Source organism: Panthera tigris, chromosome A2, assembly GCF_018350195.1.
Source record: "Panthera tigris isolate Pti1 chromosome A2, P.tigris_Pti1_mat1.1, whole genome shotgun sequence".
Lineage (NCBI taxonomy): Eukaryota > Metazoa > Chordata > Mammalia > Carnivora > Felidae > Panthera > Panthera tigris.
In genome coordinates, this window is record NC_056661.1 from 25,416,299 (window position 1) to 25,442,740 (window position 26,442).

General features: G+C 37.1%; 1 protein-coding gene across 12 annotated transcripts in view; it reads right to left on the reverse strand.

Moving 5' to 3' along the window:
• DNAH12 (dynein axonemal heavy chain 12) overlaps positions 1-26,442 on the reverse strand; it is a 210,872-nt gene that overhangs the window by 93,323 nt on the left and 91,107 nt on the right. For all 12 annotated transcript variants that reach the window (XM_042979211.1, XM_007084416.3, XM_042979213.1 and 9 more), the window contains 9 exons: positions 24,511-24,630; positions 22,305-22,493; positions 20,794-20,945; positions 16,255-16,393; positions 14,221-14,387; positions 11,106-11,361; positions 8,727-9,026; positions 8,005-8,183; positions 6,373-6,565 (listed from right to left, as the gene is read on the reverse strand). In XM_042979211.1, coding sequence (XP_042835145.1) covers positions 6,373-6,565; positions 8,005-8,183; positions 8,727-9,026; positions 11,106-11,361; positions 14,221-14,387; positions 16,255-16,393; positions 20,794-20,945; positions 22,305-22,493; positions 24,511-24,630 — 1,695 coding nt within the window. The remainder of the gene's footprint in view (positions 1-6,372; positions 6,566-8,004; positions 8,184-8,726; positions 9,027-11,105; positions 11,362-14,220; positions 14,388-16,254; positions 16,394-20,793; positions 20,946-22,304; positions 22,494-24,510; positions 24,631-26,442) is intronic.

The window sequence follows — 26,442 nt, forward strand, 5'->3', positions numbered from 1 at the left end:
ATCTTTATTTATTTTTGAGAGGGAGAGAGACAGAGTGTGATCAGGCGAGGAACAGAGAGAGACAGACACAGAATCTGAAGCAGGCTCCAGGCTCTGAGCTGTCAGCACAGAGCCTGACATAGGGTTTGAACTCACAAACCGCGAGATCATGACCTGAGCCAAAGTCAGATGCTCAACCAACTGAGCCACCCAGGTACCCAAATGATTTTTACATTTTTTAATGTTTATTTATTTTATTTTTGAGAGACAAACATAGAATGTGAGAGGGGGAGGAGCAGAGAGAGGGAGACACATAATCTGAAACAGGCTCCAGGCTTTGAGCTACCAGCACAGAGCCCAATGCGGGGTTTAAACCCACAAACTGTGAGATCATGACCTGAGCTGAAGTCGGCCGCTTAACTGCGTGAGCCACCCAGGCACCCCCAGCAAATGATTTTTAAAATAAACTTCTACTTCTAGATTATATCTTTTAAATAAATCATATCACTTAAATAAATGCTGAATGTTAATATATACAAAATTATGCCTTTCCCATAAAAGTCATCCTCCAATATGGAAGTTGGTGTGTTCCTAGAAATACTTTTCTATCAACAAAACTAGTAAAGGTAGCTTTTAAATAAGTATTATATCTAATCATATCAGATTTTTTTTTAAAGAGCTTTTTCTTCAAGGCAGAAGGAATAGAGTTGAATTACTTTGAGCATTCTGGCTTGTCTAGGGGCCACCTGAGGCACTGATTTCTGTCTCACCTGTCTTAGGGCACTTATGGGAACAGGGCTTAGTTTTGATATGAGGTTGGAGTCCACTGAAAACAGAGGCAAGTGCCCTTGCAAAATGGAGCAGCAGAGACTCTGAAGTTCCACAGGAAGGTGCCAGGGGGAGCAAGAGATTAGGGGCAGTGGAATACAACAAAAACCAATACCAACAGATCATGAGAAGAAACAGGAAATTAAGATAGCCCAAGGCACCTGTATATACTAGAGTACACAAAAGCGCATGCACAACCCATAAAAAAGATGTACCCCCCAAAAAAAAGTTCTGAGAAGTCCCAGATTTTCTAACATGGTGATTGGTGAAGATTCCACCCTGCATGAAGCCAGTCTATAAAGACTGGGAAAGGTGGCAGTTTATCGAGTGCTCAAAACTCAACAGATCACAAGACATACAAGGAAACAGGGAAACATGGCCCAATCAGAAACAAAAACAAAATAAACCCTAAAATAACAACAACAACAACAACAACAACAACAACAACAAAACAGATCTAAGAACTACATAACAAGAAACTCAAAATAACTTTTAAAGATGCTCAATGAGCTAACAGAGAATACAGATAGACAACTAAAGGAAGTCAGGAAAATGGTGCATGGACAAAATGGGAATGTCAAAACAAATATAAACTATTAAAAAATAACTTAGAAAGAGTCTTATGGGATACCACTAAGTGAGATGGTATACATACATAATGGGATACACATTATGGGAGCACGAAAAAGAAAAGACAGGGGAGAAAAGGCAGATAACTTATTCAAAGAAATTCTAAAATCTGAGGATAGAGGTGAACAAATGAGGTAGAAATAGAAATTCAAGAAGCTCAGGGACCCCCGGGTGGCTCAGTCGGTTAAGCAGCCAACTTTGGCTCAGGTTGTGATCTTGCAGTTCATGAGTTTGAGCCCCGCTTTGGACTCTGTGCTGACAGCTCAGAGCCTGGAGCCTGCTTCTGATTCTGTGTCTCCCTCTCTCTCTCTGACCCTCTCCTGCTCATGCTCTCTCTCTCTCCCAAATAAATATTTAAAAAAATTTTAAAAAATCAAGCAGTTCAACAAACTCCAACTAAAACCCAAATAGACTCACACAACAAGACACATTATAATTGAACTGTTGAGAGTCACAAATAAAAAGGGAACCTTGAAAACAGCAAGAGAAAAACAATGCACCACACACAAGGGAGCTTCCATGATATTATCAGCATATTTGTTAGCAGAAACCTCGGCAAGAGGGGAGTAGGATAATATATTCAAAGTGCTGAAAGAAAAGAAAAATCTGTCCACCAAGAATACTGTATCTGGAAAAACTGTCCTTCAAAACTATAAAGAAATTAAGATCTTCTCAGATAAAAGCTGAGGAAATTCATTAACACTAGATGTGCCCTTCAGGAAATGCTAAAGGGAGGGGTGCCTGGGTGGTTCAGTCAGTTGAGTGTCTTACTCTTGGTTTTGGCTCAGGTCATGATCTCAGGGTCATGGGACTGAGCCCTGCATCAGGCTCCATGCTGAGTGTGCAGCCTGCTTAAGATTCTTTCTCCCTCTGCCCCTCTGCCCTGCTCACACACACTCTCTCTAAAATAAAAATTTTTTAAAATTTTTTAAATTAAAACCTTCAAAAAAATTTTAAAAATAAAGAAATACTAAAGGGAGTCCTTCAAGTTGAAATGAAAGGATGCTAGGGACGCCTGGGTGGCTCAGTCTGGCAACTGACTCTTGATTTTGGCTCAGGTCATGATCTCATGGTTGTGGGATCGAGCCCTATGTCGGGCTCCTCACTGAGCATGGAGCCTGCTTGGGACTCTCTCTTCCTCACTCTCTGTGCCTCTCCTGTTTGAGCACACCCATGTGCATGCACACTCTCTCTCTCTCTCTCTCTCTCTCTCAAAATAAATAAACATTAATAAACAGAAAGAAAGGATGCTAGACAGCAACACAAAGCCATATGAAAATATGAAGTTCTCCAGTAAACATATGGACAAATATAGAACTCTGTATTATTGTGATTTTAGTGTATAAATTCACTTTTAATTCCTGTATAGAGGGGCGCTTGGGTGGCTCAGTCGGTTGAGCGTCCAACTTCGGCTCCGGTCATGATCTCGCAGTTCGTGAGTTCAAGCCCTGCATCAGGCTCTGTGCTGACAGCTGGGAGCCCGGAGCCTGCTTCAAATTCTGTGTCTCCCTCTCTCTCTGCCCCTCCCCCACTCGTGCTCTTTCTCTCTGTGTCAAAAATAAATAAAAACATTAAAAAAATTTAAAAAAATAATTCCTGTATAGAATCTAGAAGACAAAAGCACAAAAACCTTTATAAACCTTTATGTTAATGAGTACACAGTCTATAAAGACATAATTTGTGACATCAAAAACATAAAGGGGGGGCAGATGTAAAGGAGTAGGTTTTGTGTGTCCGTTTTGTAAAGGAGTAGTTTTTGTATGTGATTGCAGTTGTTACAAGTTTAAAATAGATTACTACTTTAGGATATCTTATGTAATCACAATAGTAACTCCCTCCCCCTCCCCAAAAATCTAGTTTTGTGTATATTCTATAGATGAGAAGGGAGTCAAAGCATGCCACTACCAACAATCAACAAAACACAAAGGGAGGCAGTAAGAGAGCAAAGGAGGGACGAAAAAGGTACAAACATTCAGAAATGCCAAATACACATAGGGGAAGGGAAGGAAAAATAAGGCTGAAACAGAGAGGGAGGCAAACCATAAGAGATTCTTAAAAACAGAGAACAAACTGAGGTTTGACGGGGGTAGGGAAAATGGGTGATGGGCATTGAGGAGGGCACTTGGTGGGATGAGCACTGGGTATTATATGTAAGTGATGAATCCCTGTATTCTCCTCCTGAAGCCAAGACTACACTGTATGTTAATTAACTTGAGAAAAAAAAAAAGCCAAATACAAACAAAACACCAACAGTAAATCCTTCCCTATTAGCAACGACTTCAAATGCAAATGGATTAAATTCCCCAATCAGAATATATAGTTTTGCAGAATGGATTTTAAAAACAGGACCCAATGATATGCTGCCTAGAAGAGACTCACTTTAGACCGAAGGGCACACCATAGGTTGAAAGTGAAATAATGGAAAAGATGTTCCATGAAAATGGTAACCAGAGGAGAGCAGGGCAGCTATACTAATACCAGACAAAATAGTAAAAAGCTGTTATAAGGGACAGGAAACATTACATAATGATCAAAGGGTCAATTCATCAGGAAGATGTAACAATTATAAATATTTATGCACAAAACAGAAGAGCTACTAAGTATATGAAGCAGGGGTGCCTGGGTGGCTCAGCTGGTTAAGCATCTGCTCGTGCTCTCTCTCTCTCAAAATAAATAAATAAACTTAATTTTTCTTCCCCTAAATATATGAAACAATGACAGAATTGAAGGGAGAAATAGCAACACAATAGGAGGAAACTTCAACGTTCACTTGTAATAAGGGCTAGAAGAACCAGACAAAATGTCAATAAGGAAAAGGAGTATTTGAACAATACTATAAACAAACTGGACCTGACAGACATATATAGAACACTCTACCCAACAAGAGCAGAATATACCTTCTTCTCTAATGCACATAGGACATTCTCCAGGACAGATCACATATTATGCCACAAACAAGTCTTAACAAATTTAAGAAAACTGATACCAAATCAAGCACCTGTTCTAATCATAATGGAACGAAACTATGAATCAACAGAAGGAAAACTGGAAAATCTGCAAATTCATGGCAATTAAACAACACACTATTAAACAATAGATCAAAGAAGAAATCACAAGGGAAATTAGAAAATTTCTTGAAAGAAATGAAAATGAAAAGTCAACATACCAAAACTTAGGAAATGCAGCAAAAGCAGTGCTAAGAGGGAAGTTTATAGCTGCAAACACATCAAAACAGAAGAAAGATCTCAAGTCAACAGTCTAATTTTACACCTCATAGAACCTCAAAAATTGAATAAACCAAATCCAAAGCTAGCAAGAAAAAGGAAGCAATAAAGATTAGAGGTAAACAAAATAGGGGATTAAAAAAATCAGTAGGAAAAAAAAATCAGTGGAACTTAGAGGGTTTTTTTTAACCAACAAAATTAATAAAATCTAGCAAGATTAAGAAAAAAGAAAGAAGATTCAAATAACTAAAATTAGAAATGAAAGAGGGGACATTACAACCCATGCTACAAAAATTAAAAAGGATTATAAGAGGGAGCATGGATGGTTCTGTTGTTTGAGGGTCTGACTCTTGATTTTGGCTAAGGTCATGATCTTAGTGTCATAGGATCAAGCCTTGTGTCAGGCTCCACTCTGAGTGTGGAGCCTGCTTACGATTCTCTCTCTCCCTCTCTGCCCCTCTTCCCTGTTTCTGTGCACTCCTTTCACTCTAAAATTAAAAATTAAAAAAATAATAAATTAATAAATAATTAATTGAGTAGAATACTATTAACAATTGTATGCCAACAAATTGTATAACCTAAAATAAATTCTTAAAAATGAATGAAGTGGGGTGCCTGGGTGGCTCTGCCTGGTTGGCTCAGTCAGTTAACTGTCCGATTTCGGCTCAGGTCATGATCTCCCAGTTCACAGATTCGAGCCCCGTGTCAGACTCTGTGCTGACAGCTCAGAACCTGGCGCCTGCTTTGGATTCTGTGTCTCCCTCTCTTTCTGCCCCTCTCCCACTCATGCTCTGTTTCTCTCTGTCTCTCTCTCTCTCAAAAATAAACATTTAAAAATGAAAAATTAAAGTACAAATAGATTTAGTAACATGCTCAAGATAGCTAACAAAACATGCAAAGCAGTAATTAAAACTGAGTCTGCCTAACTTTAAAGTCTATGTTCTATCTACTGAAGAAGGCTGCTTTCTCAACCTGTTAGTTCATTTGGTAGTAAATGTATCAAAAATTTTCCTCTAAAGTGAGAGCAGAAAAAGAAACACTGTAATTTTTGCTCTGTGTCTAGGTAAACCTCTTTGATATCAGCTTGGATTCTACCACTTCCATATCCAGCTCTCTAGGCTAACTTTTAGGCTATAGGAACTTCATATGTGAGGGTGAGTGTAAGTGAAAAAAGTCCATCAATCTTTCTATTTTTCATTTTGCATCATCTCCCTTCTGTGAGGGATGTGAGGCATGTGAGGATGAAGCCCCAGGCATCTACCCCACTATTCTATTGGTTTACTGGGAAAGCAACATTAATTGGGCAACATTAATGACACCATCATCACCATCAGGGTTCACGTTTAACAATCTGCTGGAAAACATAGATTTATCAGAAATGAGACCTCTCTGAACTAGAATAAAGATAGAATCAGCAGCTGCAGTGGAAAAGACAAATGATAAATCCTGCTCTGCTGTGGATACCTTCCCTCAACTTCAGTTTCCTCATCAGTAAAACAGAGACAACCATACCTGCTTCACTGAATTGTTGTACCTACAGAATGAGATCGCGTATTTAAAGCACTTAGAGCAGTGCTCAGCACACACAGTTACTGCTCTATGGATAATATTATCATCGTCACCAACGTAGTCAGCACACAGCTATACAGGTTGGCTCTCTCTTCACAGCACTGATAATTATTTTAGACACCAGGTTTCTTCATAATTTTACCTTCAAATCCTCTCTCCACTCATTCATACCATAGCTTTTAGAAATTTCTGGTTGGAAAATCTGCATTTTTGCCATGGATGTAGCCAGACGGGTTAAAGATTGACGACCACTGCCTCCAAGTCCAACAAGCAAGGCATTTCCACCTGACTGCTTTAGAATTCGACATATTCGTGATAAATGTTCCAATACATACCTATGAGATATCAATATTATTATACTTGAAAACACGAATGTAAATGTATATTTACAGGTAACTATTATTTTATATTCTTGGAAGGATGAACTTTGCTATCCCATGTTATTACCCTAATTTTAAAGAGATAATCGTCAAAAAGTGCGGTTTTTCAAAAGATGTTACCATTGAATCATTTGATGCAAAGGAAAACTAAAGTACAAATTCAGGAACTGTAATGTACAAATTATAGAAATGAAATGCAGTTGTAACCACTTATACTGAAAGCATATCACTGTTTTTGTTAAAAACATCTCTTCAATCTTTTTTTAAGATTTATTTTTAAGTAATACCTACACCCAACGTGAGGCTTGAACCTACAGCTCCAAGATCAAGAGTCACACGCTCTACCAACTGAACTAGCCAGGAACCCCTCTTCAATCTTTTAATACTAGGATTTATATGTGAGAAATAGAAAATCAGTTATCTACAAAATTAACAATTTCTGTGAAGACCCAGCCTCATTAGTAATTAGGGAAATTAAAATTGGAGCCACAGTGAGATACCATTCCACTCTCCTTTAGATTGGCAAAACTTACCAAGTCTGGCAATCCTAGTGTTGGCAAGGGTGAAGAACAATGGAAACTCTTAATCATTTTTGAAGATACTTCAGCAAAACTTAGTAAAGTAGAAGATCCTTACACACCATAATACAATAATTTCACTTTTAGGAATATAACCTAGAGAAATTCTAACACATGTACCAAAGAGACATGAATATTCAAATCTTTTTTTTATAACTGCAAAAACTAGAAAGTCACCTAAAAGTCCATCTCAGAAGAATGACCACATTGTGTTAGTAGTAAAAACTCATTTGTTGTGACTCTCACAAACAATATGGAAAAAACCTGAAGAATGTATACAGTATATTATTTATAAAAGTTTTAAACATGCAAAATCAGGGGCACCTGGGTGCTTGGTCAGTTAAGCATCTGACTTCAGCTCAGGTCATGATTCCCCAGTTTGCGGGTTTGAGCCCCACATTGGGCTCTGTACTGACAGATCAGAGCAGAGCCTGGAGCCTGCTTCAGATTCTATCTCCCTCTCTCTGCCCCTGCCCTGCTCAGGCTCTGTCTCTCAAAAAAAAAAGAAGACAACTCTTTAAAAAAATTAAACATGCTAAATAAGACTGTGCATATATATTCAGGAACACACATGTGTAGTAAAAAGCACATGACATGAGTTCCTTTTACTCCTACAGGGTATGATGGGGATGCAGAGAGACAGGATTGACTACACAAGGGACTTCAAATAAATTTCTAATTTTTTATGTCTTAAGCTGCATGACCAGTACAAGATTATCTACCATATTTTTCTTTATATCTTTTCATACATTTTAAATATTTCACAGAAAAATTTTACAAATAGCAATTTCCACCATGAACACCAAATGTAGGTACCTAAAAATGACAAGATTCATTCTTGTCTTGTGAGTTTGATTATACTCATCTAAGCATTGTTCCACAATGTCACTAAAATGATGAATATTTGGAATTTCAACATAAAGTCTGTCATCTCCTTCAAGATCAGGATTCATATAATCACCAAACATGAGATTTCTCAAGTCTCCTTCAGAAATCTATAGAATGAAAATCAACACGTTACAAAATTCAACATTTTATAAAATAAATTGAAGGAAATATTACATAAAATTTTGTTTTATCTTGTTATAGGATGATTATCAATTAAATAATTCTTTTAAATGGAGAGGTAAATAATATACTTATAAAATTAATTCCTAAAATTATATTATATCCTCAACAAAAAGAACAGAAATTTTTCTGTTATATAAGATTTTCCCCCAAGAGCCTAGAAAAGTCATTCTGAGTGACTCTCACTTATTGAGTAGTTACTAAGGGATGGTCACCATGTTAAGTACTTTGCATTTATTATATCATTTAATCCCTATCATATAAGGTTTTATTCTTTAAATAACTTCTATGTTACATATATATTTCCCCTGAAGACAAATCTTCTCAAAATAAACACCTATCATTGAGGGAAGTGAAAAGAATTTGATTGTTAAGAGGAGACAGTATTTTTTAAAGATAGGTTGATTGTCACAATTCATGCTATTGTACTGTTTTAACTTAATATGTATACAATCACTAAATATACTCACGGGTGCATTATCTCTCCTCAAATGTGAAAAGACACCATCAAATGATTCTTTAAAATGGTCCTTTATAACAGCTTTGATTAAATTGAACAGCCAGTATCGATCCTCGTTATTAACGAGGCGGTCATAAAACACCCGGAGAACTTCATGCACAAACAAGCGGGTCATGGTGTGTTTGCTCTCCACAGCATCTTTTTCAATGAGTAAGCAGCCCCGGATGACACGTGAAAAATCCCGCAAGTTGAAAGTGTAATGGGATTTTGTGGGAGTGGGCAAAAGATTTTCCATGGATTGTTTATATACCTGCATATGAAAAACAACAATGGAACAATATAATGATTATAATAAGCAAAGTCATGTAACAAATAGTATATAATATGAAATATTTTATTTATCCTATCAGATTATATTGGTTTGGGGGCACCTGGGTGGCTCAGCTGGTTAAGTGTCTGACTCTTGCTTTCAATTCAGGTCATAATCTCACGGTTTTGTGAGATTGAGCCCCACATTGGGCTCCACACTACTGGACAGCACAGAACCTGCTTGGGATTCTCTCTCCCTCTCTCTCTGCTCCTCCTCTGCTCACACACATGCTCTCATGATCTCTCTCAAAATAAGTAAATAAACTTAAAAAAATTATATTGGTTTAGAAAATTGTATAGTACCCAGTCTAGCATGGCACACAGCTTTTATTTTTTTATTTTGGTTTATAGCATTATGAAGTCGAAGGAACTTAATATTATCAAATTCCATCCAAGCCCAAGAAGTGACCATGCATTTATTTCCCAGTTATTACAGTTGTTCCATTTAAAGCTGAATGACCTGTGATTAAATAATTAGCAAAAACTTTAGTAGAGAGTGAAACCAGATAACTCATTCTGAATCATTCCAAATGGGGGCTAGGATGAAACAATTTCCTTTGGCTACCCTTGACTTCAAAACAAATCAATGTATCCTCTTCCTTCCCTTTGCTCTTATTTTCTCTCTGCCTCTTCTCCCTTCTATCTCAATTGGCTATAATATGGAAATAATGTATGTTTTTACTATTTGCTAAATTCACCAAATAAACTTGAATATTTTCTAAAAGTAAATTAAGTCTTTTTATAATATAGCCTCCCAGAAAACCTCAAGTGAAATTATTTTTTTATTTGTCTGTGTTCTATGATTATCACCCCCTCCCAGCATCTGCAATGTGGTAGGTCTAAAATGCTTCAAAAAAAAAAAAAAAAAAAAAAAAAAAAAAAAGGATCCCTTTCTGCCTCGCCAACTCCCTTCTTTTTCCAGGAGATGTCTGAAATACATATAACATATTTTATAAATAGAAGAACTTTTCTGTATCAGAATAAGTTTAGTACTTTCAATGCACTATCCCTTTGCTCATAGTTTCTCTATTTTAACAGCACAAATTTTCCACCAGAGTAAGGGAGAAACTTCAGAAAGACACAATGCTCTTGGAAACTGATGGAATGATTCTAGGGAGTGTTGTGCTTCTGGTTGCAGTGATCCCACAGTGAACCCCACTTTATCAACGCTCCAGAAAGCTTAGTTCAGTGATCTATCACTCACTTACTTCTATACAATTTTCCGTTTTACCATTGGTGATGAGGCTGGCTATGCCCTCTGAGTAGAGGCAGATAACACACCCTGAATTATGCAAAGCCATTAGGCAGTCTTGTTTTCTGTTCCCACCCTTGTGTTTCCTTACTATTATATTTTTTCACTGCTACTCCTAAATTACGTTGTATGACTAAAAAGGATGCATTCATAAGCTAAAGTCCCCCACCCTCACCATCTCCCTATCTCCCTATCTCCCCTATTTATCTCCCTATCTATCTCACCTATTTATCTCCCTATCTATCTATCTAGGCTCTATGCCCAATGTGGGGCTAGAACTCACAACCCCAAGATCAAGAGTTGCATGCTCTACCAAATAAGCCAGCCAGGCACTCCCTCTATTTCTTTTTAAAGACAAACATGCAAATTAGAAGGGAAGAAAAAGAAAATTAATAAACACCAGGGTAGAAACCTAACAATTAGGGAAACCCCTGTGGTGTGGCAGATACTGATTCTAAATTATTTCCTTATAACAACCTTGTGAAATAGGTGCTATCTTCCATGTTAGTGATTAAAAAACTGAGTTTCTAGAAGTTCAAATTACTTTCTCTAGGCCACTTATAGTTAGGAAATAGCAATCAAGGCTCAAACCCAGTTAGATTCCCTGATTTCAAAGCCTCTGATCTTCCTGTTCTCAAGCCTCCTTAACAGTTTCTTAGATACCAAAGACCAAAGTAAATGACTAAGAAAAAAATGTTAAAAAAAAAAAAGGACCAAATGAGGAATATATGAAATACTAAAACATTTTATATTGCATTATTTGCTCACCTCCATTGTCCCACTGACAAGTTGGTTCCCAATTAAAAAGTACTCTGGAGGAAACTCATGAGTCCTCAGGTAGAATGCTACAATTGAGGAGAAGATTCGGACCATAGTTTCGTCACTGAAAGTATTAATAGAGCAGATGTTGAAATGTCGAATAAAACGAGGAGTGACTGGATTTCTTCCACCACCTGGAGGGCCCATGGCAGCCATCAGCTCTATGTCAACCAATGTGATTTTACTTGTATCCTTAAGGTCATACCTTGAAAGCACATAAAAATTCCAAAGCAATCAGTTATAAGCCAGTAAAGATAGAATGAAATGTTGATCTGCCTAGAAATGTAATCTGATTTTAGCGTCTCTAAAAGAAAGAACCCTAGGGGTACTGGATGGCTCAGTCAGTTGAGTGTCCAACTTTAGCTCAGGTCATGATCTCCTGGTTCGTGGGTTTCAGCCCTGCATTGGGCTTCATGCCTACAGCTCAGAGCCTGGAGCCTGCTTCGGATTCTGTCTCCCTCTCTCTGCCCCTCCCCCGCCTCTCTCTCTCAAAAATAAACAAACATTTAAAATTTGTTTTAAATAAATAAAGGGAAGAACCCTAGAAAATGCTTGGAGTAGAAAAACAAAAATAATTAAAAATATTTTTTTATTTGATATAACATTATATTCCTTTCAGGTGCACAACATAATGATTCCATATTTGTATATATTGCAAAACAATTACCCCAGTAAGTCAAGTTAACATCCATCACTACACATGGTGACAAAATATTTCTTGTGATAACTTTCAAAATCCACTCTCCTAGCTACTTTCAAATATGCAATACAGTATTATTAACTATATTCACCATGCTATCCATTACATCCCTCAGACTTACCCATTATATAACTGGAAATTTGTACCTTATGACTCCCTTCACCTATTTCACCCATCCCCCAACCCCTGTCTCAGGCAACCACCAGTCTGTGAAGAGAATGTGTGTGGTGTGTGTTTTTTAATGTTTATGTATTTTTGAGAGAGACAGAGTGCAAGTGGGGCAGGGGCAGAGACAGCCAGAGACACAGAATCCAAAGGAGTCTCCACGCTTTGAGCTGTCAGCACAGAATCCAACGTGGGGCTGGAACTCACTGACCGCGAGATCATGACCTGAGCTAAGTCGGATGCTTAACCAACTGAGCCACCCACGGACCCCAGAAGAGAATGTTTTTTAAAGCAGTGTCCTATTTCTCCTTCCAGTGACACTGATTCTGTTGCCAAATTCTGGGTATCTATAATGTCCTTTCATTTTACCCTTCCCTTTCCAGTTTGACTCTCTACTTTTTCCTCCCTCACTCCAAATCCAGAAGCATGGATGAGAGATCATTCTTGTTTGTAGCTGGTTATAGGTAGGGTGACCACATATGCCATTTTGCCTAGGACAATTCTGGTTTGTGCTTGCCTGGAGTCATTATTAATAACACTCCCCTTTTGTACTTAGGAATGTCCCAGTCCGAACAATAAATTATATAGTCATCCGGTTACTTACAGCAAAGTCCTGATTTTGTTTTCGCATCTCAGATCTTATCTTCAGAGCACATAAAGATGCCTAAATAGTACCTGTAATGCTTTTGTTATGTAAAGAGAGACACAATGGGGGAATAGCAAAGCTCCAAAGAAGTTTTAATCAGAAAGGAATATATAAATGGCTCAACTTAGTTGGAACCAGAGTGAAAATGTGCCTATTTCTAACAGGCAATTAAGTCCTTTAATATTGAAGTTCTTACAAAAAGGGGGCAGGGAATGTGGGAGAAATCTATATAGGCAGTCCTTAGTCTAATAGTACTCCTAACAAAAAGTATGAAAATATGACTTGGTTTTTGGCAACAACCCTAATAACTATCAGTAGGGGGCTTGTTAAATAAATTATGGCAGGATCTACACAACTAAATTGTATTAAAAGCCAATGAAATGAAAAAATAAAAGGCCAATAAAATGAATGAAATAAACAACATGAATAGGTGGTGCTCAAGATAAATTTTTAAGTGAAAATAAGTTCTAAAACATTGTATAACATGTCTGTTTTTTAAAATAAAAATGTAGGGGTGCCTGGGTGGCTCAGTCGGTTAAGCATCCAACTTCAGCTCAGGTCACGATCTCGCAGTCTGTGAGTTCGAGCCCCGCGTCGGGCTCTGGGCTGATGGCTCGGAGCCTGGAGCCTGTTTCCGATTCTGTGTCTCCCTCTCTCTCTGCCCCTCCCCTGTTCATGCTCTGTCTCTCTCTGTCCCAAAAATAAATAAATGTTAAAAAAATTTTTTTAAATAAAAATGTATTTGTATAGAAAAAAAACACCTTGAAGGAATAGGAGTTATCTCCTGGAGGCAGGATTCCAAGGGTCTGTAGTAATAACAAAAATGTATTTCAAAAATATGACTTAGCTTCAACATTAGTCTACCCTTGCCTTTGATTAACAAACAAACAAACAAACAAACGAAAAACCATGCATACTGGGGCCTTAGGGAAGTATATTTAAGAGGAGGGAATGAAGAATTACTAATCCTAACTAAAAAATACAATATCTCACATATTGGAAACTAATCATATCATCATAAAAATGGGATGGAGGGAGTGGAAGAATTATCTATGAAATTGCTGTCAAAACCAAAATGGTTTTGACAAATCTTTCTCAAAGATATGGCAGTCCTATCTCAAAGATATGGCAGTCACATAAAATACAGAAATTTAAAGCAGCAGAGGCATAGGGTGCTGATTATGGTTCCTTAGTTTGAAGCCTACCCACAAATTCTCAGCCCTGGGAGAATGGAACTTTGAAAGATGTAATCTGTAAGTTATTTTCAGTGACTGAAAATAATAGTTGAAAAGGAAAGAGTTTACTACATTATTGAATAAATACATTTCCAATACCGGATTACCCATCCCAGTAATCTAACTCACACGTTCAGAGGACAGAATGTCATCAAAAGGTATAGAAAAGTCTTCTAAAAATTTCTGTAGAGGAAAATCTAAGCAACCATTTTTTTCCATAAATATTGAAAACATGTATTACTTTGATGTGAGTCAAACAGAAAAAGAGAACAAAAATGACTTTAGCATGGCTAATTAAAACTTGAGTTAAATAGTTACCAGTTCCCACAGTCAAAAAATTGTCGTAATAATTCAATAGGAGGTTGAGCTCCGTATTTCTCCAATGCAGGCATATTCATGTCATCTATAAAAATTACACACTTCTTTCCCATAGGTGGTCCAAAAACTCCTTTGCGTCTTTTATCCAATCTAGCCATAATAATATTCTAAAATATAAAGAAGAGTAGTATTTAAAGCCATACTTAACATTAGGGGGAAAAAAAAGAATTTACAGTCTAATTGTATAAGGAAATAATGACAAGAAGCACTCTTGTGTGTTTATATTTATTCATTTTTAGGGTGATATCAAACCTTATATTCAACATCAAAAAGCATTTACTGAAATTCTTCTACGGGCTCAGAATTGTTACATACATACCTATTTATATATTTATATTGCACACAAATGCAAAATATTTTCCTCATTGGATACCCCAACATACCTATTAACTTTAACTTAATGTCTAAAAGCATGAATCTAAATTTATACGACTCTGAAATTAAGGGAATTCTGTAGCTTAAAACAACAGAAATGAGTCCCATAGGTCAGGTGAGAATGGACACACATGAATTTAGGCATGGATGATTAAAATGGTGACTAGAAAGGGTCTCATGCAGTACTTTAAACTTGGCACAAAGATGGGGATGCCCAGCTGCTAGGTTCCTGTCACCTATTGTCACCTAAGATCATACAAAAATCCACAGTTTGAAAGATCTTTCATGGACAGAGCTTCAGTAGGCAGTAAACACCCTTAGGGACCCTCTAGGAAAGTTTAAAAAGAACAGTTGAAATTTCTTGTTCTCTCTTTCTCTCCCCCGGTGTCTTCTGCAGTTAAGAAATCAACTGTGGCTTCTTCTGGTGCTTATAAAAAAGGATGACAAAGCTCAATAATTTAGCAATCATGCAAAAATGTTCCTTTGAATGTGGTTCCAACATTATTATGTTGGTGTCCTTTTATGTTTTCAAAATTTATTTGAGAGAGAGTGCACACATGTGTGCGTGAGCAAGGAAGGGGCAGAGAAAGCAGAAGAGAGAGAATCCCAAGCAGTCCCCACTAATGTCAGCACAGAGCCAGACTTGGGGATCCATCCCAGGAACCGTAAGATCATGATCTGAGCCAAAATCAAGAGTTGGTTGCTTAACTGATTGAGCCACCCAGGCGCCTCAACTGGGGTGCCTCTTATCCTTTGTTTTTAAATAGGCAAGTTTAGGGGCGCCTGGGTGGCGCAGTCGGTTAAGCGTCCGACTTCAGCCAGGTCACGATCTCGCGGTCCGTGAGTTCGAGCCCCGCGTCAGGCTCTGGGCTGATGGCTCGGAGCCTGGAGCCTGTTTCCGATTCTGTGTCTCCCTCTCTCTCTGCCCCTCCCCCGTTCATGCTCTGTCTCTCTCTGTCCCAAAAATAAAAAAATAAAAAAAAAAAAACGTTGAAAAAAAAAATTTAAAAAAAAAAAATAAAATAAATAGGCAAGTTTAAAATAAAAATCAATATTCAACCCCAAAATTTAATTAATACAGATGGGAACATAAATTTTTTAAAAAATGCTCTCTTGAACTTTTGCCTTAAAACTTGTTTTTAAAACCTTACTTATAGGGGTGCCTGGGTGGCTCAGCTGATTAAGCAATTAAGCCCCTGACTTCCACTCAGGTCATGGAGCCCCACATCTGGCTCCCTGCTGTCAGCACAGAGCCCACTTAGAACCTTCTGTTCCCCTCTCTCTGTCCCTCCCCTGCTCCCACTTGTGCTCTTTCTCAAAACTAAATAAAAATTTTAAAAAAAAAACCCAGAAACTTACTTACAATGCAAAAACCAAGAGTTCTTTAGTTTTACTTAAATTTATAGAAGATTTACACAGCTGCTCATAATTTATCAAATTGGTTTCCATACAACACCCAGTGCTCATCCCAAAAGATGCCCTCCTCTATACCCATCACCCACCCTCCCCTCCCTCCCACCCTTAATATACAATTTTAAAAACTAATCAAGTAAGGTAAAAAAGTTCATTATTGACCCATGTTTCTGGCTTTAAACTAACCTGAACCTGGTTGGCACTGGTCCGTGCAGAGAAATTAATATAAAAAGGGAAATACTGGTCCTTTTCCAAGTGATTCATTAGTTTATCCTTCACATACACTGATTTTCCTGTACCGGTTGGACCCACAAAAAGCAATGGCCTTTATGAAAACAATGAACATATCATTTGAAAGGGAAAAAGACAGAATAACATTTTTACTGAAGAAGGCTGAAATTGGTTGCAAACTTAAATAATCAAATCACCTTCATCTAAAAATTCATGTTTTAATCATGTAAGACTGGAAAAAAAGTGAGGACTGGCACACACTTCGTTTACTGTTACTGAGACTTTAATAGTATCAAACTATTATTTGGACAGATGTAACATTACTATATGCAAAACCACTCATAAACAAGTAATAACATGCTTTGCTTTTCAGAAAAGAAAGCTAAAGCTTGTCTCCTCAGAAAAGGGATGTATTTTTGTACTTTCAGTTGGAGTTACGGGCAAGCAGGTGCAATGTGGAAGAGACTAATAAGGTGAGACATTAAGACAGGATTAGGCTGTTTCACTGTTAGTAAAAACTAGGTGACCATGAAGTCTAAAGCTAATAGTGATATATACCTCTTAACCGGATTTTAAAATCTAAAATAGCATTTTAGAATAGCCTTTAGAAACATTTGTCTAAAGCGCCACGTCAGGCTCTGTGCTAACAGCTCAGAGCCTGGAGCCTGCTTCAGATTCTGTGTCTCCCTCTCTCTCTCACCCTCCCCCACTCAAACACTGTCTCTCTCTCAAGAATAAATAAACATTAAAAAATTTAAAAAAAAGAAACACTTGTCTAAAAGTAAACTCTAAGGAGTTCTCAATTCAGTGGGGCCTCAAGCAGAGTTTCTCATTCTTTTTTTTTATTTAATGTTTTATTTATTTTAGAGAGAGAGAGTACAAGTGGGGAGGGGCAGAGAGATAGAGGAACAGAGGATCTGAAGCAGGCTCTGTGCTGACAACAGAGAGCTGGATGTGGGGCTCAAATCCATGAACCTGAGCCAAAGTCAGAAACTTAACTGACTAAGCTACCCAGAAGGCCCAGGATTTCTCATTCTTGAGTGATCATAACTAATTTAAAAAGGAAAAAAAAAATCCTATGAATTTATGTCCACAGAACTGTGGGGAATCACAATGGAAATCTTGTTTAGAATTAAAAATTAAATACCGACACTCTGAGTGATAATTTGGCACCCCACAATACATAAAGACAAACACAAGGATGGATGCTAAAGCTGAGAAGCAGTGTCCTGTTGTACACGGTCATCTAAGGGACCCAAATTATGCTAATATTAATTTTAAAAATTATCACTGAAGCACCATAAAATTAAAGTTCTTTTAGAACTACAGTGGCCCATACAGGCACAAGAACAGACACTCAGATCAATGGAACAGAATAGAGAACCCAGAAATGGGCCCACAAACATATGGCCAACTAATCTTTGACAAAGCAGGAAAGAATATCCAATGGAATAAAGACAATCTCTTCAGCAAGTGGTGCTGGGAAAACTGGACAGTGACACGCAGAAGAAAGAACCTGGACCACTTTCTTGCACCATACACAAAAATAAACTCAAAATGGATGAAAGACCTCAATGTAAGACAGGAAGCCATCAAAATCCTTGAGGAGAAAGCAGGCAAAACCTCTTTGACCTTGGCCGCAGCAACTTCTTACTCAACCCGTCTCCAGAGGCAAGGGAAACAAAAGCAAAAATGAACTATTGGGATCTCATCAAAATAAAAAGCTTCTACACAGCGAAGGAAAAATCAGCAAAACTAAAAGGCAACCAACAGAATGGGAGAAGATATTTGCAACTGACATATCAGATAAAGGGTTAGTATCCAAATCTATCAAGAACTTCTCAAACTCAACACCCAAAACACAAATAATCCAGTGAAGAAATGGGCAAAAGACATGAATAGACATTTCTCCAAAGAAGACATCCAGATGGCCAACCGACACATGAAAAAATGCTCAACATCACTCATCATCTGGGAGATACAAATCAAAACCACAAGGAGATACCACCTCACACCTGTCAGAATGGCTAACATTAACAACTCAGGCAACAACAGATGTTGGCAAGGATGCGGAGAAAGAGGATCTCTTTTGTGCTGCTGGTGGAAATGCAAGCTGGTGTAGCCACTCTGGAAAACAGTATGGAGGTTCCTCAAAAAATTAAAAATAAAACTACCCTATGACCCAGGAGTTCCACTACTAGGAATTTACCCAAAGGATACAGGAATGCTGATTCATAAGGTCACACATACCCCAATGTTTACAGCACTGCTATCAACAATAGCCAAAGTATGGAAAGAGCCCAAATGTCTACCCATGGATGAACGGATAAAGAAGATGTGGTATATATATATACAATGGAGTATTACTCAGCAATCAAAAAGAATGAAATCTTGCCATTTGCAACTACGTGGATGGAACTAGAGGCTATTATGCTAAGCAAAATAAGTCAGTCAGAGAAAGAGAAATATCATATGACTTCACTCATATGAGGACTTTAAGATACAAAACAGATGAACATAATGGAAGGGAAGCAAAAATAATATAAAAACAGGGAGGGGGACAAAAACATAAGAGACTCTTAAATATGGAAAACAGAGGGTTGCTGGAGGGGTTGTGGGAAGGGAGACAGGCTAAAAGGGCAAGGGGCATTAAGGAATCTACTCCATAAATCATTGTTACACTATATGCTAACTTGGATGTAAATTAAAAAAATAAATTAAATAGAAATTAGAAAAAAAAAAAAAAAAAAAAAAAAGAACTATGGTGGCCCCTGAAACTTCATCTACATGTTTCAGTCTGAGTAACACTTGCCTTATAGACAACTATTTGTTAAAAAAAATTTTTTTAATAAAATCCTGTTCTTGGGGCACCTGGGTGACTCAGTTGGTTGAGCATCTGACCTCTGCTCAGGTCATGATCTCGCAGTTTGTGAGTTTGTGTCCCACCTCGGGCTCCATGCTGACAGCTCAGAGCCTCGAGCCTGCTCTGTATTCTGTGCCTCCCTCGCTCTCTGCCCCTCCCCTGCTCATGCTCTGTCTCTCAAAAATAAACAAACATTAAAAAAATTAAAAAATAAATAAAATAAAATACTGTTCTTAACTTGGGGCCCAGGACCAATGGAAGAAATTCCTAGCGTTCAGAGAATCTGTGAACTTGGATGACAAAAAAGTTGTATCTTTGCTTTTATTATCCTTAACTAAAATGGAGCAATTGTATCAATAGTACCTGTGTCTTTGTCACCAATAGAAATCACAGATAATATTCTAAATATTACAATGGTTACAGGTATCTCAAAAATATCACTTATGCTTATTACTTCTTCAAAATTGTGATGGGCATCAGACTCACTGCTAGATCATCGATCTTAATGTGTTAACAAACATGAATTACACAAACATAGGTCAAATTTGTTCAATATTTTAGTAAATGTATTTCAATATGTCCTTTCCTTCACAATTTTGTATTTGTATGTATTCATTTAAAAGCATTATCCTAAAAAATAATAAAAACATTTTAAAAAAGCATTATTCTGACAAATGGTTCATGGCACAAAAGGGGGAAAGAATTCTTATACTAGGATATCCCCAGAATTGGCAAGTGCCTTCCATTCCTTTTTCTTTTCAATATTAGCCTCTACGTGTAAAATTTTAACAAATAAGCACTGAGTAATGTATAGAAGTTTTGAATCACTATATTGTAAACCTGAAACTAACGTATAACACTGTATGTTAATTATACTGGATTAAAAAATTTTTTAATCTAACAATAGAAATAATGTACCTCACGGCCTATTTTTTTCTGTTTCTTCTTTAATTAAAAAGATAAAATTGTCACAAAATTCACGTAAAAACAGGTTCTTCATCAAAAACAAATAAACCATGACATTCATGCACACTATGTAAGCTTGTCTCATTTAAATAGCATCAATGATAAATTATGCCTAATGTTTTAAAAGAAAAATAACTACAGAAATGTTATTAAGAAAGTTGGTATGAATATGCCTACAGTACAGACTAGACTTTTGATCAGTTTCCTGTCCTCTTCTTTGATGCGCTCTTCTGATTTAAGTCTGAGATCTCCACGTTCATCTTAAGCTATGAAGAACTAACTGGCATAGGACATACTTGAAAAATTCTAAGTGGGAGGTTGTGGATCATAGTGTGTCTGATACTCAGGAGCATATTGAACTTCTGAGTAGAATGCACGCCTTTCACCAACTGCAACTGACTTTTAGTCTGCTGTTACAAATACAAGAAATATAAAGTGGTTTATGAGGCAACAAATATGGCGGGTAATTTTCTGGAGTAGGCAAGAGAAAAACCTGGATTCTAGGTTTACCACTAGTAACAGAGGTCACTGCTAGCATGTCAATTAGTCCCCGAGGGTCTCCATTATCTGAAAATGGATTACCTTTAAGTTTACTTCAAAAATCCTATGATCCTATTAGAATGGCACTGTTATATTTAAAATGCATTTTCATAAGAATTTCTTACTTTGCATAGGTAATACTCAAATCCATTAGAAATGTATATCTAATTGTGTCCATTGTAGGGACTATTATATCTTGAATCTTGACATGTTTTTCTCCTAGATAAGCACTTTTAATTAATTCATTCCAGTGGACCCAGCGACCTCGGTTTTTCAACTACAAGAGAACATAAGTTTTAAAATAGAATCATGCACTTGATATCTGAAAGTCTCTTTTTAACATACTGTTATCATATTCGCTTTTAAAAACCCTAGTCTATCATAATAAAAACTTTCTGTAAGAATAATTCATCTAAAATAACATGACATTTTATAGTCATGAAGTAGATTAAGAAGCACCTATGAATCCACCACCCTATTTAAGAAACACACATTTATCTTTGGATTAATTATCTCCCTGCTTCAGTGCTATGGCTGGCATTGAAAAATCTTTTCCTGTTTTCCAGCAAATTGTGTATGTATATGGTATGTGTCTGGATGGTGGTAATTTTCCAAGTTTGAGTGTATATGTCTTTAGTAATTCATATTCTTATTTTTTTTAGGTTTTAGCTTTTATTTTTATCAAAGTTACATATGCACATATTTTAGAGTTAAAACTTTTACAAAGGTTAAGAAAAAGAGCAGTTTCCCACTCTCGTTTTCTCCTCTCCAGTAGCAACTACCTTTGCCTCTTTAAGCTGGACATTTTGGGATTCACCTCCAACTCAAAGAATCTAATTGTGTGATCATCTCTTGATTTTTTAGTTTTAGAGATTTTTTTTTTCACTTCCCACTATGACTAATGAAGATGAAACTCTCTCTCTCTCTCTCTCTCTCTCTGGCCATATTCTTAAAATTCTATATTAGCATGGTGTTGGGGAAAGATTTCCACACTAGTAGTCAGGAGAGCTGGATTCAAGTCCTGGCTCTGCTAGCCACTCACCTTTCTAGGCATGCTTCTCTATCTATAAATCCCGAGATTTAGTTAAAGTTGTAACAAAGCCCTCCACAGATCGTATGTCTCTGAAGTAAAATTTGCATGAATCAAATGATTATTCAGGTGCTTGCTGTTTAAAAGAATCTTTTTGCAAATTATTATTTTTTAATGTCCATTTATCCTTGAGAGAGGAAGAGAGAGAGCAAGTGTTTGGGGAAGAGGCAGAGAGAGAGAGAGAGAAAGAATCCCAAGCAGGCTCCACACTGTCAGCACAGAGTCTGATGTGGGGCTCAAACTCATGACCTGTGAGATCATGACATGAGCCAAAATCAAGACTCAGACACTTAACCGACTGAGCCACCCAGGCAACCCGTAAATTATTATTTTTAAGTGGAGAAAATATATTTAACTTAAATCTGAAATTATAAAATATCTTTAAAGAAAGTTATCTACACTGTCCACAAGTTAAAGGAGGAGAAGCTAAAGAGAAGGGACTAAAACACCAACCACAGGGGTCAAAACAACTGGGAACCCAGTTTTGCCTGCTGACCCAAGACTTTGTGTTTTGTAACTTACCATACCAAGTATTTTATATCATACCTCATACATGTAGTCATAGACTAGGCCTTTTTCATCAAAGTGGCATTCCCATTTACCCACAGAGTCTGGCACCGGGTTGTTTACGTCTCTTCCCATTATGATTAACCGTAGGAAGTTGTCAAAAACAATCCGACCCTCGGTATCACAACTCCCTCCAACGGACCAAATCAAAGAAAATACGAAGGAAGCCTGTTGGTTAAAAAATTGTTTTAATTTAAACTAATAATTTAAAATAAATTTCTCACAAATTAACTAAAATTTTACATATTAAGGAGGCCTGGTTAACATATTTAGAAAGGGTCAGATGTCCAGGTAAAGTGGAATGGAGCACAGTTAAGTCACAGAGAGCGTTATTTCTCTAGCACTATCTATCTAAATTTAAAATGTCCATGCCAAGTGATCTAGGAATTTCTCTTTTAGGAGTTTATCCTTGAATATATTACCACCTGTCAAAATGATGTATACATAAGAATATTTACTGCAGCACTGCTGGTGACAGCCAAAGATAAGGAGCAACCCAAATGTTCTTCAATAGGGCTCTATTTAATTGGATTATGCTATGCATATTGGAATACACGCAGCTGTTTAAAAAGGTAACTCAATAAGTATACGAATATGGACAATCTCTAAGGTATATTGTGAGAAAAGGTACAAATCTGCATGCATAGTATGTTAACATGTGTAAAACATGTATTCACATAAAAGAGAGTATGGATCAAATACCTCCGGCAGGCTACTTAAGGCAGGTAATGGTATTTGCCTTGAGAATGGCTAGGGCACTAGTATGGATAGAAAACCTGCTTTTGTCTTTTGAATTTTACTCTAGGTACATGCCTTATCTAGTTTAAAAAATCTATCAAATTTATATATATTTTCAAGAGAAAAATTTTAACCAGGTATCAATTTATAGTAGTCTTTTTTTTTTTTTGAGGGGGAGGCAGAGGGAGAGGGAGAGGAGGCGGGGGAGGGGAGGAGGGGGAGGGAGGGAGGGAGGGAGGGAGAGAGAGAGAGTGGGAGAGAGAGAGAGAGAATATATCTTAAGTAGTCTCCATACTCAGCACAGAGCCAGACTTGGGGCCAGATCTCACGACTGTGAGATCACGACCCGAGCCAAAATAGTCAGATCCTTAACTGACTGAGCCACCCAGGCACCCCAATTTATATTAGTCTTTAAAAATGATTTTAAACCATTTAAAAAAAATAGAGGGAATTTAGGCTTACCAACAGAATAAAACTTTTAAAAAATGTGTATATATATATATATATATATATGCACACACACATACACATATATACACATATACATACATATATACATATACATATATACCATGAAGGTTATACAGGTGAGCTATTCATAAAATACTTTTAATTTACAAGCAGGTAACATTGATAGGTATGGAACAATATTAAAAACTAGTTCTGTAAAAGGCAGTTTCAAACTTTGGGAGACAAAAGGGGATACAAATAAATTATGCTTCAAACATGTCTGTTCTATTTCTTCTAATAAAGGTGAAAGGAGAGGAGGAAAGGAGGGGAAGCTGAGCAGGAAACCCTGGAATGTGAGGTGACGGAGGTAGAAGATTTTCTGTGGCAACGAGCTGAAGGGAAAGCAATGGAAGGGAACCACTCTTACCACAGAGCAGAAGAGAAGGTAGACTCAGTAGAGAAGATGAAGGTATTTCCAAATAAGGTGCCAGATGGTATGAAAGCACAGAGCAGGGAAGAGAACAAAACCTATTCCCTTGGCTCCCTCAGAGTCCTGTTCCTTGGCCTTCTCTGCCTCCTCCCTAACTACGTTCTCTATGGATCCTGCTGGCCTCACCCCCACTAGTTGGATGCCTATTTCTGGTCTCTTAGAACCAGCTTGTAGCAGCCTACATCCTGGCTTCACCTTAAGACAAAATTAATTCACTAAATTGATACTGGGTTAGTATTAAGTCACCGTATTGTTTATCAAATTATGATCTTTCATAAGAATAGGATAGTTTGGGTTCATTTGGGCATATGTTACTTTCTTTAAAATGTTTTTTTTTTTTTAGTTGGAATACCAGGTCAGGGCAACTTCATTATTATCTTCAGTTATTCTTTCGGTGCTCACCAAAAAAATAGTTCTGGATCTTATAATGCCTTCCTCAGTACAATGATCATTTCCAGAGGCACATTTGATTCTGTGAATAAAAATCCCATTAAGTATAAAACCTACCATAATCCAAACACGAATATGTTTGCTTGTAGGATCATTTTCCAGCACGTCACAGAGTAGTACTTCAAAGAGGCGTGTAAGAGATACGACCACATTGCTATCACTTGTAGGAATCAGTTCCTGCAAAGTGAAAAGGATAAGATACTTTGACTTCATCTTACTTGGAGGATAAAAAATGATAAATAATTCATTTAAAAATTCCTCACACCAGTCAAAATAAGTAGTATCAAAAAGGATAAGAAATGACAAGTGTTGGCAAGAATGTGGGGAAAAGGGAACCCTTACACACTGTTGGTAAGAATGTAACCTGGTGTAACTGCTCTGGAAAACAGCGTGGAGGTTCCTGAAAAAATTAAAAATAGAACTATCATCTGATCCAGTAATTCCACTTCTGGGTATTTACCCAAAGGAAATGAAAACACCAATTCAAAAAGCACAGCTATGTTTATTGCAGTATTGTTTACAATAGACAAGAAATGGAAGCAACCCTAGTGTCCAGATGAATGGAAGATGTGTGGGATATATACAATGGAGTGTTACTCAGCCATGAAAAGGAATCAAATCTTGCCATTTGCAACAACATGGATGGACCTACAGGGTAGTATACTAAATGAAATAAGTCAGACAGAAAAAGACAAATGATTTCACTCATATGTGGACTCTTAAAAAACAAATGAACAAACAACAACAAGATAGAAACACTTCATTGAATGTAGAGAAAAAACCGGTGGTTGCTAGAGCGGAGGGGGGTGGGAGGGTAGGCAAAACAGTGAAGGGGATTAAAAATAATACAATCAAAACTGATAAAAGTACATATGGTTTTTATAATATTTAAACCATAAAGAATTTAAACTGTAGGCATGACAAAAACATCTCTCAGAGATCTTAGCTTATCCTATTACACAATTGTACATAATATACTCTTATTCTAAATTCTCTGAGAAATGAAATCTAGACACTATAAGAAAATAAAGTGTTCTCAGGATAGCAGAAATGAAGTCTCTAACAGCCATTCATTCATTTTTTTCAACAAATATTTATGAAAAACATACTATACCTATATATCAAGCTAGGAGATATGCAAATAAAATGCAAGATCCCTGAAAAAGACTGATATTGAAATTAAGTAGACAAAAAATAATATGATGTAATAATGACGTGACAGAGGAAGTCCCAGGAAAGTGTGGGTGGGGGAAGACACTAGAGCACTTGGATTAGCCCAGATCCAGGGAATAGGATAAAAAGGGAAATTAGGAGAGGAGTAATTCAAGGAAGGCTTCCCAGATAAAGGATTAGCTGCGCTAAATTTGGAAGGAAAATGTCAGTTAGCCAGGTGCAGAGGGGAAGGATATTCAAGGCAGGGGAACTACACATACGCAGAAATGGAGGTGTAAGCAGACCTGGAGTGTTAGGAAGATTCCGTGGGATGTAAGAATAGAGTGTAAAAGAAGAATGACAAGAAGTAAGTCTTGAGAAGCAGACAGAGGTCACATCCTGAAAGGTTTTAAAGGCTGTGTGTAAGGATCTCCTGAGAAGAGGAAGAGGGTTCCAATGGAGGGTAAGTACAGGAGTTCACAGAATGAATTTGTGTTTTGGAATCTTCATTCTGGTAGTAGGATATAGTCGGAACCAGAGCAGCTCTATTATATTGATTCAGGCAAGAAATTATGAAGGTCAGGACTGAGGCTACCATACAAGGAAGGAGGGATGGTCAGAGGAACCTGGATGGAAAGGAGAGGACAGATATAAAAGTTAGCAAGGACAGAAAAATCAATAGATCCTGGGGACTAACTAGAAGTGGAAACTATGGGAATAAATTATGAAAAAATCTATTATTCATTAGAAAGATGGAGCCTACTTTGTATTATTTGCAGCATATAGTATTAGAGTTTGTTTTTTGTTTTGCTTTAGATTTTAAGTAATCTCTACACC